The sequence below is a fragment of the Stomoxys calcitrans genome, chromosome 3, assembly GCF_963082655.1.
Source record: "Stomoxys calcitrans chromosome 3, idStoCalc2.1, whole genome shotgun sequence".
In the NCBI taxonomy this organism is placed as follows: domain Eukaryota; kingdom Metazoa; phylum Arthropoda; class Insecta; order Diptera; family Muscidae; genus Stomoxys; species Stomoxys calcitrans.
In genome coordinates, this window is record NC_081554.1 from 81,519,109 (window position 1) to 81,539,277 (window position 20,169).

General features: G+C 41.0%; 1 protein-coding gene across 3 annotated transcripts in view; it reads right to left on the reverse strand.

The window, feature by feature from the left end:
* Nucleotides 1-2,445: 2,445 nt before the first annotated feature.
* LOC106084949 (thioester-containing protein 1 allele R1) overlaps nt 2,446-20,169 on the reverse strand; it is a 58,638-nt gene continuing 40,914 nt past the window's right edge. For all 3 annotated transcript variants that reach the window (XM_013248937.2, XM_013248935.2, XM_013248936.2), the window contains 13 exons: nt 17,821-17,932; nt 17,609-17,755; nt 17,430-17,553; nt 12,348-12,896; nt 12,080-12,211; nt 11,605-12,023; nt 6,899-7,246; nt 6,660-6,837; nt 6,246-6,601; nt 6,006-6,181; nt 5,817-5,940; nt 2,984-3,137; nt 2,446-2,912 (listed from right to left, as the gene is read on the reverse strand). In XM_013248937.2, coding sequence (XP_013104391.2) covers nt 2,674-2,912; nt 2,984-3,137; nt 5,817-5,940; nt 6,006-6,181; nt 6,246-6,601; nt 6,660-6,837; nt 6,899-7,246; nt 11,605-12,023; nt 12,080-12,211; nt 12,348-12,896; nt 17,430-17,553; nt 17,609-17,755; nt 17,821-17,932 — 3,058 coding nt within the window. In that variant the 3' untranslated portion in view covers nt 2,446-2,673. The remainder of the gene's footprint in view (nt 2,913-2,983; nt 3,138-5,816; nt 5,941-6,005; nt 6,182-6,245; nt 6,602-6,659; nt 6,838-6,898; nt 7,247-11,604; nt 12,024-12,079; nt 12,212-12,347; nt 12,897-17,429; nt 17,554-17,608; nt 17,756-17,820; nt 17,933-20,169) is intronic.

Below are 20,169 nucleotides of genomic sequence, written 5' to 3' on the forward strand. Positions count from 1 at the left end.
CAACATAAGGACCATACACAGGTTCAGATAACATGTTGTCTTGGCATAGGCGGAGCGATGAGGACCGCGGCCACTAGGGCACTGGAGACTATTCTAGATATACGACCCATGGACCTACAGATAAAGTGTGAGGCAGCCAATGCGGCTATGAGACTTAAGGTGATGGGAAAATGGATTGAGGATGGGAGCAGCTCATACCATCGCGGTATAATCGAGGCGACGATAGGAAACCTGGAATGAAGGGGGGAGGTATCCGATCGGATACCTGAGATGAACCTTGAAATCGAGTGCGAGGCATTGCTGTCATCGCGACATTCTTGGATTGATTGAACCTTAGTACTGACATCAGGAAGATCATGTTATACGGATGGATCAAAGCTAGAGGGCAGAGTGCGCCTGATGGTCTACATTGAGAACCCAGGGATTGAGATCTGAGACTGCCTGAACATAATACGGTCCTGCAGGCGGAGATCCGGGCGATCACGGACTTATAGCTTATAGGTCTGTATGCCTTTGGTGTTGCATAACTTGCCCTGCCGGAATTGGGTATAAATACCAAATACCAGTGGGCCTCCTTCTGTGGTAACGCCGAAAATATCTCATCAGGTTCGAGTAACTTAAATGGTTGGAAGCTCTTCAAGAGTTCCTTTACTATAAATTCCGTAATGATAAGCCTTCGATCAACCGCATTATACTAAAATTCGAGTGTCTCCGTGAGTCCTGTCTTATCCTGTGGAAAATTCGTTTTCATCAAAAGCCTCAACATGTTCTCCGTTGTCTCTGCTCTCGCTCCCATGTTGTCTAATAACGTTTCAGTTTGGACATGGGTTTTTCACAGAAAAGTTTTCATCTTGGCGTAGTCATTAACACCATCGGAACAGCTTCCAGGAGAAGGCATGTTTTGACGCTCCGATAAAGTTTTTGTTTTCTTGCGCCGTGTGTAATACACATTCCAATATACCGCCGCTTTTTCCACGGCGTGGTCTATTTTAAAGTCTGCGGACCTCTTTCCCTGATTTCCTTTCTCGACGAGGACAACTATCTTCGAAAAACCCCACTATTGCATAGTCTTCAATGTCTTTTGTGCTTGGGCAATCTTAATTATCTTGCCCAAGTCTTCTTCTGATTAGTCTTTCGAATTTTGTCCAGTTGGTTTACAGCTTCTTGCGGAAGCTTATCGGATTCGGCGCTGGCCGTGGTTTTTCTAAACCTTATGTAGCAATGGTCAGAGAAAGAGTGCTCCATGGAGACCTAGCAATCCTGAACTTCATCGATCAGTTTTTCCGAACATATCGTCACATCTGGACCACCGTAGCGTAGAGGTTAGCATGTCTGCCTATGACGCTGAACGCCTGGGTTTGAATCCTGGCAGGAGCATCAGAAAATTTTTCAGCGGTGGTTATCCCCTCTTAATGCTGGTGACATTTGTGAGGTATTTTGCCATGTAAAAACTTCTCCCCAAAGAGGTGTCGCTCTGCGGCACGCCGTCCGGACTCGGCTATAAGAAGGAGGCCCCTTATCATTGAGCTTAATATTGAATCGGACAGCACTCATAGATTTGTAAGAAGTTTGACCCAGTTCCTTAATGGAATGTTCATGGGCAATTTTTCATATGCATCGTCACATCTATAACCTCCTCCCTAATCCTATTAACAAAGGTAGCGGTGTTACAAGTATTAAGTGTTATTAGGTCGGGATTGGACTTATCTAAGATAGTATTATCCCATGAAATGTGGTCAAAGTTCGCATCGCACCCAATTAGTGCCCCATTTTATGGCTGTTTTGGGTTCCCCACCAGCCGTTGCAGCTCCGACGTGGGTGCTGGTGTCGGAGAGCCAATCAAAAGCCAGATAAAGTGGTATCAGGTATGCTCCACGGTCACCCTCTCTCATCACTGTTGCATCCGACGTTGACAACTCTGGGGAAAAATATAATTTATATTTTTATGGCAAATAACGCTGTTCCTCGCCCGAGTACCAGTGTTAGCATAGAATGATTGGTAGTTGATATGGTTCAGTCCAGAAACGTTGTTCCGGATCATCCATGGCACCAGAATTAAGGCAATATGAATCTTGCCCTTGGTGATTTTCTTCATCAGAGCGTGTGTAGCCGTCTCGCTCCGGTGGAGGTTAATCCGAATGACCTCAAGCATTGGTCTTTCAGTAAATGGGCTTCTTGGAAGTGGGTGATGGTCACATCATCAGGCGGCTTTGAGTTTCACTCTTTCTTCTTTCTTTCGTGCCGAACCTATTGCAATTTTTACAATTTTTGGATAGGGAAACGCAGTGTTTTTAGGAGGTTATTTGATTTTTATTTAAAAAAATCATATATATTAATTTAAATTAAACTTAATGCTTAATTTTAGTTGTAATTATTATAATTTAATATTTTTAAATTAGTCTTTACAATTTTAAGTTATTTTTCGTTTTCTCAAATTATAAATTCACAATAATTCGCATTTACATTTTTTTGTGGATTTTATAATTTAGCATACAGATTTGTCAATTATTTATTATAAAATTAAACATTTTGTAATAATACATTAATTATATTAAATATTTTGTATAAAAATGTTAAAGCTTTTTCTTCTTCATTCATTATTTATGAGTGAGAGGGTGAGTGTGTGAGTGCATACATTTAGATATCTACAAATGAACAAAAACTGGGTTGAGTCTAGAACAAAAGTTGCCTTAAACTCAGATAGGTAATGGCCATAATTGCTATAATGCCACAATATGTAGGCGCAGAATCGGCAGCTGCACTATTGATGCGGGCCTCTAGGAGATCATTGCTGTCTAGTCTACGAGATTCACGTTTCTCGGCCTTCTCACATAGTGCACCACAATTGGCATATTCACAAACATCACATATCTGTGATTTGGGTGCTCTGTAGAACTGGCGGGCTCTTCTCACTGAAATTTGATGTAAAAGGTGAAGAAACAAAAAATTCACTTACGAAATTTTTTTCCCGATTCTAACTTACCATTATCATAGTAGTCATACATGATTACAGGCACTGGCTTATGGTTGGTCACTTTAACAACTTTGTAGGCATGTAAGGTGGGACAAACTTCCCTTCGATCCAAATAATCGAAATAGATTATGACAACAGAATTACGTTTTTGCGTCTCAACTCTCTGAAATAAAATAAACAAGTTAACATTTAAGATTAGTTAAAGTGGTTGTAGAAATCATTATCTTAGACGACTTAAAAAAAAAAAACATGTAAAAGCGTGCTAAGTTCGGCCGGGCCGAATCTTATATACCCTCCACCATGGATTGCATTTGTCGAGCTCTTGCCACGATATCTGTTTTTAGGCAAACAAAGTATAAAAGAAAAGAATTGCTATGTTATTGGAACAATATCAAGTTATGGATCAGTTCAGACCACAATTGAACTGAATATTGGAGACCATAGTAGAAGTCATTGTGTAAAATTTCAGCCAAATCTAGTAAGAATTGCGCACTTCAGGGGCTAAAGAAGTGAAATAGGGAGATCGATTTATAGGGGAGTTGTATTAGGCCATATTCGAAACGTATGTTAAAGGTCATGGGAGAAGCCGTCGTACAAAAGTTCAGCCAAATCGGATAATACTTGCGCCTTTTAGAGGCTCAAGAAGTCAAGATCCATTCTTAATTCAGTTGTTGGAAGTCGTAACAAAACACCTCATGGAAAACTTTAGCTAAATCGGATAATACTTGCGCCCTCTATGGGCTCAAGAAGTCAAGACCCCAGATCGATTTATATGGCAGCTATATCAGGTTATGGACCGATTTGAACCATTCTTAATACAGTTGTTCGAAGTCGTAACCAAAACACGTCGTGCAATATTTCAGCCAAATCGGATAGGAATTTCTCCCTGTAGAGGCCCAAGTCCCCAGATCGGTTTATATGGCAGCTATATCAGGTTATGGGCCGATTTGAACAATTCTTAGCACGGTTGTTTGAAGTCATAACAAAAAATGAAATGAAAATGAAAAATTTCAGCTAAATCAGATAGGAATTGCGCACTCTAGTGGCTCAAGAAGTCAAGACCCCAGATCTGTTTTTATAGCAGCTATATCAGGTTATGAACCGATTTGAACTATTCTTAGCACAGTTGTTGGAAGTCATAACAAAACACGTAGTGCCTAATTTCGGCAAAATCGGATAGGAATTGCGCACTCTAGCGGCTCAAGAAGTCAAAACCCAAGATAGGTTTATATGACAGCTATATCAGGTTATGGACCAATTTCAGCCGTACTCAGCACAGTTATTGAAAGTCATAGCGAAACACGTCGTGCAAAATTTCATTCCAATCGGATAAGAATTGAGCCCTCTATCGGCTGAAGAAGTCAAGACCCAAGATCGGTTTATATGGCAGCTATATCAAAACATGGACCTATATGGCCCATTTACAATCCCAACCGACCTACACTGATAAGAAGTATTTGTGCAAAATTTGAAGCGGCTAGCTTTACTCCTTTGAAAGTTAGAGTGCTTTCGACAGACAGACGGACAGACGGACGGGCATGGCTAGTTCGACTTAAAATGTCATGACGATCAAGAATATATATACTTTATGGGGTCTTAGACGAATATTTCGTCAATTTTCATCCGATTTGGCTGAAATATGGAATAAAGACTTGAGATACGAATTACAACATTCATGTTCAGTATGATCCGAATCGGTCTATAAACAGATATAGCCCCCATATTAACCGATCACCGGATTTCACTTCTTGAGCCCTTAGAAGCCTCAATTTTCATCCGATTCGGCTGCAATTTAAATCAAAGACTTGGGTTATAATTTCCAACATCCGTGCCGAGTATGATCCGAATCCGTTTGTAAACAGATATAACCTCTTCAGCCCTTGGAAGCCTAAATTTTCATCCGATTTGGCTGGAATTTGGATGAAAGTCTTGAGTTATGATTTCCAACATTCATGCCAAGTATGGTCTGAATCGTTCTGTTAGCGAATATGGTCCCCATATAAACCAATCCGCGAAATTGACTTCTTCAGCCCTTGGAAGCCTAAGTTTTCACCTGTTTTGGCTTAAATTTGACCCAAAGTCATATCATTTGACTTACATCATCAGTGTCAAGTTTTATCCGAATCGGCCAATATGGTGATATTGTATGGCGCAAATAGGTACATAACCTGATATAGCTGCCATATAAACCGATCTGAGATCTTAACTTCTTGAGCCGCTAGAGGGCGCAATTCTCATTCGATTTGGCAGAAATCGGCTTCTCTTATGACCTTTAACATACGTGTTTAATATGGTCTTAATCGATCTATAGCCTAATACAGCTCCCACATAAACCGATCTCCCGATTATGCTTCTTGAGCCGCTACAAGACGAAATTCTTATCCGAATGGACTGAAATATTACCCAATGACTTCTACTATGGTCTTCAACATGCAATCATTTTTGGTCCGAATCAGTCTATAGCTTGATATGTCTCCAATAGCATAACAAATCTTATCCATTATTCTTTGTTTGCCTAAAAAGACATACCGCGCAAAGAACTCTACAAATGCAATCCATAGTGGAGGGTATATAAGATTCGGGCCGGCCAAACTTAGCACGCTCTTAATTGTTTCCTCCCATTTTCTTTTAAAATATAGGTGATGGGAAATTTACGATAGTATCGATACTATCGATATTTCTTATTTCAAATATCAAATGTTGCAATTATCGATAGTTTGCCAGATCTAATGCCGAATCTCTAGACCGGCCTGGATGTCAGATAACCCTATGCTTTTCATGTCTAAAACTTGATTTTGGGCAAAAGTTTTCTTTTCCTTCTGTGTTCAATGTCACATCTTACCTTTATTCTATCGCTAGATTCTAGTGTTGGCAATGTATCAGTGTCAACAACAAAACCACTTGGCAAGTAAATTTCCATAACAGCCAAATTTGAACGATTTGTATCGCCTTCAGCCGGTATAAAGCTATGGAACGAAAAATTGATTATTTCTCTTCAATTGAATTTGATAAATTTTAGATAACCTCTTACCTGGCACATGCAGATAAATGCAGATAATCCGAATGGGAATTTCTGTTCACTGTGGGATCCAAAACAAAGCGTGGCCAGGCACTGGTCACATTTGTATTGTAACGATAAGTGACTTGGGCCAAAGCCAGGCCATTACCGGTGGCCGATACCGTGATGTTCTTCAGATTGTTTGGTAGCTGCAATAAATGCCGCAAGATATATAAAAACCATTATTGATGTTGTAGCTCGAAGCCAACCTACCTCAATGGATTGCAGAGCCAGCGAATTCTGCGCATTGACATTTATAATAGTTTCAGCATTTGAACCATAACTGAAAGCCAATTGCAAATTGTTGGCTTGACTTGAGAAACGCTCGGCAAAGGCTATCAAAGCCTGCAGGCCCACAACAGAATCCTGGGAACTAACGAAACCTCCCAGATCATTTCGTTGATTCATCAGCCAGCGCAATACGGGTAAGGCATCGCCAATTAAATTATTTTCCAATAATGAGAGAACAGCATAGGAGGATATTTCCACATTGACACTGCGGGTGTGATTGTACCAGGGCGACATAGCTTCGGTGGGTGGAGCAGTTTTGTTCCACCATTTCAGACCATCTGAAAAGGCAGTTGGCGTTAAGTAAAACAATTTTGGATATATTAATTAAGTGATTACCTTCATTCACCGCCATGGCATCTAATCTTTGCAAGAAAGCTACCTTGGCATTATGATTTGCCTTGGAAAGAACATAGGTTCCTATGGCCATGGCATGTAAATTACTGGAACCATCCAGGCCACGTGTAATGTAATCTAAAGCCTTGTTCAAGTTGTTGTTGTACTCCGGATAAGTATTCTAAAGTCAAACCAAGGATAAGGACTTTTGCTCTTTATTAACAAAACTTCTAAATGCTTACCATATTCTCCATTAAAGCCAATGTGGCAAAAGCACTTAAACTTAGACCCTCATCTTCAAATTGTTCAAAGACATCACCACGTTCCGCAAATCCTCCATCACCGTTTTGTTGCGACACCACATATTCCAAGGCCGTCTTTATGACATTTTCATCAATTTGTATAAATTCAGAGGCTAGGCGGAAAGCCTTTGCCACATAAGCAGTCAGCCATGTGGAACTCTTCTCTTCGGATAGACCAAAAGCACTAAAGCCTCCGTTTTTATGTCGATAATAAAGTAAAGTTTGGTAGCCAAGTTGCAGGTTTTTCTTGGCTTGCGTTTCCACGGAGGTGGTCAATTGTCGGGTGCGCTGGAAAAAAAGAACATATGGGAAATTATTAGAAAAACATGCCTACATTAAATTTTTATGACAAACTCAAGTAGAAAAGGGCTTTAAATGTGGAATGGAATAAACCTTTGAATACCCACCACAGCCGATTATCATTTAAGCTGGCTTAAGCTGGAGTTGCAAATCCAATCTTCTTATATATAACAAGTAAGAGCGTGCTAAGTTCGGCCGGGCCGAATCTTATATACCCTCCACCATGGATCACATTTGTCGAGTTCTATGCGCGGTATCCCTTTTTTGGCAAACAAAGAATATTGAATAAGAACTGTTATGCTAGTGGAGCTTTATCAAGTTATAGTCCGATTCGGACCATAAATGAATGCTGAACATTGTAGAAGTCATTGTGTAATATTTCAGTTCATTCGGATAGGAATTGCGCCTTGTAGGGACTCAAGAAGCAAAATTGGGAGATCGGTATATATGGGAGCTGTATCAAGCTATTGATCGATTCAGACCATATTAGACACGTATGTTGAAGGTCATCAGAGAAGCCGTTGTACAAAATTTCTTCCGAATCGGATGAGAATTGCGCGCTCTAGAGGCTCACGAAATCAAGATCCCAGATCGGTTTATATGGCAGCTATATCAGGTTATGTACCGATGCGCCATACCTAGCACAGTTATTGGAAGTCACAACAAAACACCTCATGCAAAATTTCATCCAAATCGGATGAGAATTGCGCCCTCCAGCGGTTCACGAAGTCAAGATCCAAGATCGGTTTATATGACAGCTATACCAGAATATGAACAGATTTGAATCATACTTAACACAGTTGTTGGAAGTGATAAAAAATACTACGTGTAAAATTTCAGTCAACTCGGACGAGAATTTCACCCTTTAGCGGCTCAAGAAGTCAAGACCCAAGATCGGTTTATATGGCAGCTATATCAAAACATGGACCAATTTGGCCCATTTACAATCCCAACCGACCTACACTAATAAAAAAGTATTTGTGCAAAATTTCAAGCGGCTAGCTTTACTCCTTCGAAAGTTAGCGTGCTTTCGACAGACAGTCGGACGGGCGGACGTGGCTAGATCGACTTAGAATGACATGACGATCAAGAATATATATACTTTATGGGGTCTCAGATGCTTAATTCGAGGTGTTAAAAACAGAATGACGAAATTAGTATACCCCCATCCAATGGTGGAGGGTATAAAAATCAATTTGTGTTTGTTTCTGGGTTTGTTTGTTTGTTTGTGTGTTCCTTATAGACTCAAAAACTGATCCCATGGTGGGGGGCCACCCCCTTCAGATATTAGAAGAGGGCCGCCCCCCTCCCCCTTACGTCATTTTTAATAAACACCACGTCTAGGAGATTTTTGGTGCGAAATTTTGTGTGCTTTCTTATAGTAACCTACAAACAAAAATTTGGTATTCAAATTTCGGATGGGGTACCTAGGGGGGTGCCCCACCCCAAAACCTACCATACCTATATACACCAATCACGACAATATGGGACTCAAATTAAAGGTATTTGCGATTAGAAAACGTATCGGATATCCAATTGTCGGACCAAGTGTTTGGATGACCACCCCAACCCCCAAAACACCCTTAAATCGGACATATTGGGTTGCCCAAAAAGTAATTGCGGATTTTTTAAAAGAAAGTAAATGAATTTTTAATAAAACTTAGAATGAACTTTAATCAAATATACTTTTTTTACACTTTTTTTCTAAAGCAAGCTAAAAGTAACAGCTGATAATTGACCGAAGAAAGAATGCAATTACAGAGTCACAAGCCGTTGAAAAAATTTGTCAACGCCGACTATATGAAAAATCCGCAATTACTTTTTGGGCAACCCAATATTTAGCGATCATGGCAATATGGGACTCAAATGAAAGTTATTTGCGAGCTAAATACGAATCTGATATCTAAATGTGGGCTCAAGTTTCTGGGGGTCCACCCCTTCCCCAAAACATCCCCCAAACAGGACTTATTTCCTGATCAGGGAATATGGGGCTTAAATAAAAGGTGTTTGAGTGTAGAATACGAATTTGATATCCAGATGTGTGGCCAGTGTTTGGGGGGCCGCCCATCCCCGAGAACATACCCCACAGAAGACAAATTTACGACCATAGCAATATGGGACTCAAATGAAATAAAGCACGCATCTGATATCAATGTTCGGGAAAAGTGTCTATGGGCCACCCCACCCCCATAACATCACCCAAATAGGAAGTATTTGCTGACCATTGCAATATGAGGCTCAAATAAGAGGTGTTTTAGAGTAGAACAGGAATCTGATATATATTTTCAAAGCCAAATCACTTAGTGGCTGCCCCATTCCCCAAACCGGTCATGTTCGCCGACTAAGTAAAAATGGAGCTCAAATGAAGGGTATTTGGGAGTAGACCATGAGTCTGACATCAACATTCGGGACCAACTGTCTTGAAGACCCACCACCATAACACCCCCCCAAGTAGGACGTATTTGCTCACTAAGACAATTTGGGTCTTCAAGACAGCGAAGCTCGATATTCATAGTTTTTAGGGCCCATACCCCAAACCGGACATATTTGCTGGCTTTTTCAATGAGGGGTTTATTTGGTATTTGAGATTAGAAAACAAGTTTGTTGTCCAATTATGAGGCCAATGGCAATATGGGGTTCAAATATATGAGAATAGAGCATGTTGCTGATATATTTTCAGGGCTTAGTGTTTGGGGGACCACCCTACTCCCCAAAATTCACTAAAAGCTTTTTAATTGTCGAAAATAAATATTCCAAGGAAAATTTTGTTCCATATAAAGTAAAAGAAGGCGCAGCGGAGCGGGCCCGTTCCAGCTAGTAACAAAATAAAATTTGATTAAAACTATAGCCGGACTACGCTGCTATGAAAGTAGTATCCCCTGTTCTTTAATGGAATGTTCCATTCAATTTAACTAAATTTTCACCAATATCGGATAAAAATTTACGTTCTGCACGAACATTCCATTAGGGACCAGGGGCAAACTTCTCACATATCACAGAGTGCTTTCCGATTCAAGTTTAAGCTTAATGATAAGGGCCTCCCTTTTACAGCCGAGTTCGAACGGTATGCCGCAGAGCGACACCTCTTTGGGGAGAAATTTTTTACATGGCAAAGTACCTCACAAATGTCGCCGACATTAAGAGGGGATAACCACCGCTGAAAACATTTTTTTTATGTTCTCACCAGAACTCGAACCCACGCGTTCAACGTCATAGGCAGACATGCTAACCTTAGTGCTACGGCGGCCTTTACACGTAGACAGGTCAAAAATTTTATTGGTCGATACTGGTCTTTCATAAGATGGTGCTATTCTTAGTCTGGTGTTCTAGTGATTTTGGTCTGTCCGTCTTTCAAAAAGAACATATCTTCCCATAAAGCCACTCCAAATCTCTTGCAAAAAGAGAATGTGTGAGAGCTGCCAAATGTGATGCCAAGTATTTTGGGACACTTGATGCTCGGAATCATTTCTCCATCGACCATCACAGTCAGCTCGGTATTCATATTATGCGTATTTGTGGTGAACAAAGAGGCTGAAGATTTGTTGGCAGATATCTTCAGATTTCTTGCAGCGAAATATGAGGCATGTTCGTTGAGATAGACGCTCGACGAATGGAAATTATGACTAAGGTCCTGTCATCCCGTTTACCGCGGTTCGAGAGTGACTTAACAGTAGACCATAGCTTGCCTAAACCGTGTTCCTTTGCTTCAAGTGTTCCTGCCACAAATTCCGCTTATGCTCGTTGACTACCCTGTTTATTTCCAGATTCAGCTCGTTGATTCTGGGTTTAGTGAGGTCCGTACAACGAATCCCATCACGTACGTTTGCGAGAACCACTGCTTACACCTAGAAATTGAGCCGCACTTGGGGTATTCGACCGGTTGGTATAAAGCGAGTAACTATACTCCCGTATATAAGGCCAGAGCAAGATCGGATATGTACCCAATCCATGCACCGGTTACACCTCACCGACACCGACCGATTCTGGCAAACCGAACAGAACCAGGGTCCGGGGTTCTTTTGAATCCCGGCTCGGAACAGAAGCGTGCGGAGAAGGCACTCCGGGGTTGTGCCTCTCCCATGACGAAAAAGGGACGAACACGTACACTGAGGCGGCAGCACTTGCCGATGAAGGTGCGATCCGGTGCGTACAACCGGCTGCCATGGTATTGAATTACTGTTAGTCTATGTCGGTCTAATTGGATTAAATAATTTCGTTATTGAAAACGATTTTTATTTTTTTCTGTGTAGCATCTCAAATCTATTTTTCGAGCTGTCCTATACTGTGCTGGCAATAAAAAAAGTTTAAGGGCCACCCGGTACTTATTCTACTTTTAGTTGCTGTACCTGTAAATATTTCAGCACCATTAAATTTGGCATAAATTGTATCATAGTCTGTTCACCACAACCCGATGGCACTCTAAGTAGATTTTCCACATTTCCCATAATGCTGCCAACCACATCACCAACTGCTGAAACTTCAATTTTGGCCGAATCAGGTATGGCATTGCGAGGTATGCGTATGCTGACATTGGCTTTGCGCTGAGTGCTGGAACCCATCTCGAACAGGAAACCCTTGTTGACAATTTCTGTAGCACCAGGATGCTCAACCAAGAGACTTGATTCAATGGAATCACCAGCAAACTGATTGGAGGCCACCGCCTTAACCACAAGAGATCCTACACGTTTTGGCGTGACTATAAATGCCACCGATTTGGAAGATTTGGCCAAAACTCTTACAGTGCGACGGCTATAAAGCTCCACTTCTGTAAAATTAAGAAATTGAAATGAAACAGCGCGATAACAATCTAAAGTAGCTTACTGGGCTTGGGTTGGGATTTGGCATCGACTTGAGGAAAATCAAATTCTTGATTGGTATTGTAGAGAGTAACGTCAACATCCAGATCTGAATCTTTGTTATTGAAGACCACAAATGGCAATGCAATGGTCTCGCCTACAATAAAAGTAGAGTTGATTAGGAAATTTGTTTTTGATTAGGAAATTTCTTATTGGTATTCCAGCGCTATGGAGCTCCTAGACTTTAAACTTTTCTGGAATTACTTACGTGTGTAACTGTTACTATATCTTACCTAATTTTATGGAATACGGCAATTCATTGGTTATATAGAATTCCTTATATGTTTGCATTTTCTTCGATGGATTGGTTAAGCCAATACCTTGCACCGGATCTAAGGCAAACGCTGATACTACCCAAGATGTCATGGAGGCCGGCAATCGACGGTTAACTTTAGTTCGTCCCTCACTGCTTGCTGTAACGTTCATAAAAAGCCAAGTATCCGCCGGTGCATGCATGACATGTATACGCGGATTATGCCAGAATGGCTTTGGAGTGTACGAGAAGGCATATCTGCCTTTGCCGGGAGCCAAAGTGTTAACTTCGATGGCATGCGCTGGTCCTATATCGGTTTTACGTATAGTTGTTAGCTTGTGTTCTTCTTCGTTATATGCTGCACGTCCCAGGGCTGGTGTAGTCTCTGGCTCTTTCTCAATAATATAGTCCGTATTGGACATAGTCACCACTCCCGATTCTTTTCCAGGTGATGCTATAGGTGTGTTAATGTCATTCAATTCATATTCATTGAGAGCCCTCATTAGACTGGATGTTGAGAGGTCGCTGCCTAAAATGGGAGAAATGAAATAGAGGAGCTTAATAGATATGGTGTTTTATGTTATTTAAAATTTTTGATAATAATAAACCAGTAAGAGCTTAGCACGAAGTTCGGCCAGACCGAATCTTATATACCCTCCACCATGGATCGCATTTGTCGAGTTCTTTGCGCGGTATCTCAGTTTATAGGCAAACAAAGAATAATGAATAAGAACTGTTATGCTATGAGAGCTATATCAAGTTATAGTCTGGTTCGGACCATAAATGAATGAAGGCTGAACATTGTAGAAGTCATTGTGTAATATTTCAGTTCATTCGGATAAGAATTGCGCCTTGTAGGGGCTTAAGAACCAAAATCGCGAGATCGGTTTATATGGGAGCTGTATCAAGCTATAGATCGATTCAGACCATATTGGACACGTATGTTGAAGGTCATGGGAGAAGCCGTTGAACAAAATTTCTGTCAAATCGGATAAGAATTATGAAGTTAATACTCTTGCACCTCTTGGTAACTCCAATCATGCATTGTTTCAGCATCTTTTTCGTATTCTGCTCTTCGTACTGCTTCCTCCCCAGTCCCGAAGCGGTCAATATTTTTATACGAAAAAGCACTTTGGGCTGAGCTCAAGGATTCTTTCACAATATTAATTGGAAACTATGTTTTCTAGAAGACGATATAAATGCTACTGCTGAAATGATGGAGAAGATAATTTTAAATGGAATGAGGAGATTTATTCCTGTTAAGACTATAACGGCTAAATCAGACGACAAAAGTTGGTTAAACCAGACACGCAGAGATGCTGTCAGATCGAAAGAGGTGGCATTTAGGAACTGGCGCTTGGATAAAAATCCCAATACTGAACTGCTGCACAAGCAGCAAATGTGCTTAGGCGCGAGGAATTTCTTAACGAACAGTGTCTGCGTACAAAGGTTCTTGCTTCTACACCAGCAAGTAAGAGCTTTTGGTCGTTCGTGAAATGAGTAAAGGATAGTTCTTCATCTATTCCAACTCTTGTTGAGGATGATCAAACGTTCACTGACCCGGTTGATAAGGCTAACCTGTTGGCTGATATATTTGCAGGGAACTCTTCCCTGCCGGATAGCAATCAATCACTTCCCTCAATCGAAAATATATCTGGCGTCATGCCCCAAATATTTTTTCGAACTCGTGGAGTTAAAAGGGTTCTTAAGAATCTAGACGTAAATAAATCCCCGGGCCTGGATGGCATATCATCAGTTGTCTTACGCAAGTGTTCTTCGACGCTCGCTCGTCCATTACGCAACCTTTCAACCTTGCCTACCGAGCGGGAGTCTTCCCGGCGCGTTGGAAGATTGCGAACGTTCAGCCAATACCCAAGAAGGGTGATTATGATATGTTCCGCTTTCTCCAAGATCATTGAGAGCATGGTTAATCGCCATATTGTGAGGTATTTAAAGTCTAATGACCTTCTTAGCGACCAACAGTATGGGTTCCGCAGAAAACGCGCTACGGGCGACATCATTGCACTTCTGTCGGAACGTTGGAGTCGCTCAATCCACCAGGTTGGTGAGAGTAAGGTTGTGGCTTTGGATATTTCCAAGGCATTTGATAAGGTCTGGCACGGTGCGCTACCATCAGAGCTTGTCGCATTTGGTGTCGGTAATGGCGTTCGTTCGATTTATTTCGAGCTTTCTCAGAGATCGCACTATTCGAGTCGTTATAGATGGGTTCTCATCCAATGAGCATAAATTGACCGCAGGTCTACCCCATGGCTCTGTTCTTTCTCCTTCTCTTTTTCTTATTTTCATCAACGATCTGTTGGGTCAGACATCGAATCCGATCTACTCATTTGCGGATGACAGTAATCTCTGTCATTCGTACTCATTTGACCATAGGCCGAGTCTTCGAAACATTGAGGACAAGAGACGGGTTATGGACGATACACTCTGCCAAGAATTGCTTGCCATTTCTGAGTGGGGTCGAATGAATCGAGTAGATTTTAATGCATGGAAGACTCAGTGCTGCTTGTTGTCACACTAACGATTCGCTGACCAATTACGACCCATCTTTGTCTATCAATGGTGTAGATGTTGAACAATCAGAAGCTCTTGATGTTCTGGGCATGAAAATACAAAGTGATGTCCTTTGGGCTAAACATGTATTTGAAGTGTTGAAAGAAGCATTCAAGTGTTTAGACTTCCTTAAACGGTGAAAGAATTACTTCACTCCGTCTGATCTTTTTAACATCTGCACCACTTTCATAAGACCGAAAATGGAGTTCAACTCACATGTATGGGCTGGAGCTTCAAAATCATCCCTGGAGCTACTGGACCGTGTACAGAGGTGAGCGATGGCGTTGATTAAGGACAGTGGGGCATTCAACTCTATTGCCCCCCTTCATCATCGTCGCAATGGGGGTTGTTTGGCGCTGTTCTATCGGTACTTTCATGGTTTGTATTCGTCTGATATTCGTCTTTTTATTCCTGATGTAAGGATATATGTCAGGGATACTAGACATTCCAGGAACTCACACCCGATTGTAATTGATTGCTCTGTGGACCGCACAATGCCATATAGAAAGAATTCTTATTTCGCCCGAACCGTTCGTATGTGGAATCGACTTCCGGCTAATGTTTTCCCACCCACTTTGACATCCAAAGATTTAAGACAAATGTCAATAAGCACTTAACCCTTTTCACCCACTCCAATTCCTAATTTCCTCTCGCCAAAGCAATGCACTGCATTCATAGGGGACATACCCTGCGTGTTGGCTGACAGAAAAACAAAAAAAAAAAAATTGCGCCGTATAGAGGCTTAAGAAGTCAAGATCCCGGATCGGTTTATATTGCAGCTATATCAGGTTATGTACCGATTTGCGCCATACTTATTTATTTTTTTTTTTTTTTTTTTTATTTATTTATTTTTTGTTTATTAGTCAATGGAACAAATATCCTTACAGACTAAGATGACTTCCGTAACAAATGTTTAAATAGTAATGTATGATAATAAAGAGGTGCATACTACAAAAATATATAATATAAAATGGATCTAAAAATTTCTTTTGATGTGCTAAAATCAATACATGGTTTTGACTCCCTTTGAAGCCTGTTGTTGACAAAATTTAAATTCAAAAAAGTTCGTGTTAAAGGCCCATTTCTCGCATAGTTGGTGCGGTGGAACGGTATGTCAAACAAATTTACAACTCGTAAGCTTCTTGGAGGAACAAATGTTGGAACTAAAGACAACAAATCCGGTGAATCAATATTATTATTAAGCAAGTCAAATATGAAGCAAGCCGATTGATATTTTCTACGAGATTCTAAGGATTGCAAGCCAAGTAACAAAAATCTAGATCTATATGGAGGCATCTGAGCAGGAAATAAGTTTTTAAGGGCAAACTTTGTAAAGTTTTTTTGAATTCTCTCAATGCGAACAATGTGAGCACTACATTGAGGATCCCAAACAATTGAAGCGTATTCTAGTTTAGACCTAACAAATGCCGTATAAATTAATTTTGCGGTATTAGGATCAGAAAATTCCGCACAATTTCTTTTGATAAATGCAAAAACCTTGTAGGCCTCAGGAATAATGTGGTCTATATGTGGAATAAATGATAGTGATGTATCAAATATAATGCCTAGATCACGAATGGAAGTTAGCTTAGTAAGATTGTGGCTGCCAATTTTGAAGGTTGGTTGAATGGGATTAAGTGATCTAAAATAAGAAACGTGAAAACATTTTGAAAGGTTCAAAAAAAGCTTATTGATGTTGCACCACATGACTAAGTTATCTAAATCAACTTGCAAATTATTTATATCTTGTAGAGACTCAATTTTAGTAAAAAATTTCAAGTCATCAGCATACAAAAGAAAATTGGAATGCGAAAAACATGAAGAGATGTCATTGATAAATAAGTTAAAAAGAAGTGGGCCAAGGATGCTACCCTTAGCACAGTTATTGGAAATCATAACAAAACACCTCATGCAAAATTTCAGCAAAATCAGATGAAAAGTCAAGTCAAGATCCAAGATCGGTTTATATGGCAGCTATACCTGGTTATAAACCGATTTGAATCATACTTAGCACAGTTGTTGGAAGTGATACCAAAACACCACGTTCAAAATTTCTGTCAAATCGGACGAGAATTGCTCTTGAGGCTGAAGAAGTCAAGACCCAAGATCGGTTTATATGGCAGCTATATCAAGACATGGAACGATTTGGCCCATTAAAATCCCAACTGATCTACGCTAATAAAAAGTATTTGTGCAAAATTTTAAGCGGCTAGCTTTACTCCTTCGAAAGTTAGCGTGCTTTCGTAGACAGACGGACGGATATGGCTAAATCGGCTTAAAATGACGTGACGATCAAAAATATTTATACTTTATGGGGTCTTAGACGCATATTTTGAGGTTTTATGACAAAATGAATATATCCCCATCCTTCGGTGGTGGGTATAAAAAAGCATCCTTCTTGCAACACCAAAAATTCAAATACTATATGCAAAATACAATGCTTAAAACCCCACTCTTTTGTTTCAGATGACCGCCTGTGTTTCTCACTTACCTTTGCGTATATTTATGGCATTCTGGTCCACAATCATGAGTCCAATGTAATTATAAGGCTTTGAGGTGATTGTTATATCAATATCCTGACCAGGAGGAACTTTCAGTGGAGCCTCTATTTGTACCTAAAGAAGAGCGAATATTAAACACGAAATATTGACGTTTGAAGACTTAACTTACATTGTTCAAAAGGTTCTCCTCGAATTCTATAACCTGTTCGTCGTAAACAAATTCTCCATTGATAACCAAATAAACTAATAGTTTGGCACGAGGCATCATGGCAAATGTGGACAAAAACTTGAAGGTATGGAAGTTATTATCGCTAACCTACAAAAAAAAAATCCAAAGAATATGAAGGAAAAGTTAGGGATTTTGTACATTGTGTTACTCACATCCACGGAACGAGATAAAAGTATATCACCCCGACCCACAATTTGATAGACAAAATATCTCATGGGCTCACTGCAACGTACGTTTATTGACACTTCTTGGTTAACCATGGGCCTGAAATCAAAGTAAAATTTCGGCAATTTTATATTGGCATTCAAATAATGATTTAATACTTAATAGGGTCTTAGGTTAGTTTAAAAAGAGGGTGCGGATATTAATCCGCACCATTCCATTATGGACATACAGCTAAGCCAGTAATCGGCTTGTTGTACGCTCTAAAAACTATAAAGTAACCTCTAAAAAGAAAATTTTTAGTTAGGAATTCCGTGTTACTCACAAAATCCTTTATTGTTTTCAATATCACTCCCCTAAGTTGGTTTATGTCTGGTATTGTGTCAACACCTAGGTGCCGGTATCTGTTAGAAGCGAAAGCCGGGCAATTGCAAAGGAAATGCTCCAACGTCTCATCATCTTCCCTGCATGCCCTACATATGCCATCACTTGCCGCACCGATTTTACATAAGTGAGCTCGTAGTCCTCGGTGTCCCGTTATGATACCAATAGCTATACTGACCTCCATTTTACTTCCTTTCAGTAATTGCCTCCACCTCTCATGATCCGGGTTACCCCATAGGATTTTCGCAGTCCTACCGACTGTTTCGCTGTTCACCAGTGTACATGCAACATTGTGGAACAGCGAAACAGTAGGTAGGACGGCGAAGATCCTATGAAGGGATCCAGATCGTGAGAAGACAATGCTATTACTGAAAGGAAGTAAGAAGGAGGTCATTATAGCTATTGGTATCATAACGGGACACATAGAACTACGGGCTCACTTATGCAAAATCGGTGCGGCAAGTGATTGCATGTGTAGGGAGATGATGAGACCCACTCCCTTAACTCGGTCTGCGTCGACTCGAAAGGCTTCGGGTTAACCAAGTCTATTGACGGCAGTCCTCTGGCCTTCACCGCCAAATCGTCTGCCCTTTCATTTCCCCTAACTCCGTTATGGCCCGGTACCCAAATGATGCGGATTTTACCATCCTTAGAGAAGACGTTAATCTCCCTCTTACACTGCAAGACAGTTCGTGACCTTACCGTCCTGCTTGTTATTGTCCTTATGGCAATTTTACTGTCGGTAAAGATGTTCACACTCGACGTTCTCGCGTTAGCACCACACTACTTCACGCATTTCGTGATCGCCCGGATCTCCGCCTGCAGGACCGTATTATGGTCAGGCAGTCTAAAACAGATCTGAGTCCCTGGGTTCTCAATGTATACACCCAGGCCCACTCTGTCCTCTAGCTTTGATCCATCTGTGTAACATGATCTTCCTGATGCCAATACTACGGTTCCATCAATCCAAGACTGTGCCGATGGCAGCAGTGCCTTGCACTCGACTTCAATGTTCATCTCAGATATCCGATCGGAAACCTCTTCCCTTCCTTCCAGGTTTCCTATCTTCGCCTAGATTATATCGCAAAGGTACGAGCTGCTCCCATCCTCAATCCATTCTCCCATCGCCTTTAGTCTCATAGCCGCACACTTAATCTGTATGTCAATGGGTAGGATATCTAGAATGCCCTAGTGGGCGTGGTCTTCATCGCTCCGCCTATACCAAGCCAACATGTTCTCTGAACCCGTTGTGTGGTCCTTATGTTGCACTTTTTCTCCATAACAGTCCCCCAAATTACTGAGGCGTTAGTAAGTGGTCTAATCACGCTCCTGTAGAGCCAGTGGATTATCCCGGATTCAGGCCTCATTTCGAACCTAAGGCCCATCTACTTTGTGCCCAACATCTGTGAGCCTTCTCAGTAAGCTCCTGAATGTGACACTTCCAATTAAGTTTCCTATCCAAGATCACTTCTAAGTATTTGACCTTTTCAGATATCGAAATCGTCTTATTAAGGAAACGTGGTGCGTTAAATTGGCCCACCTTCGTCTTCCTCGTGAACAGGCATATTTCAATGTTCTCTGGGTTAACATTGAGACCCCTGAGTCCAGACCAGTCATGCCATATGCAAGATCCTTTCGGCCCTTCTGTATAGGTGGTTCGGATCCTTACCCTTATGAAGTATTATAACATCGCCTGCATAACAGGCGGGTTCAAATTCCTCCTTAATCAGCATCCGTAATAGGTTATTTATGGTGGTCACCCTTAGGAGTGGCGATAAAATGCCCCCTTGTGGCGTGCCCACTTTCTCCCTTATATTTATGCCATGGGACCCGCAATTTATCCACCTGTTCCATAGCATATGGTTTATCCAGTCTCTAAGGACTCGATCTACCCGGTATTGGTCTAAGGATTGGATCAATATGTCGGTCCGCACATTGTTAATCGCCCCCTCGAT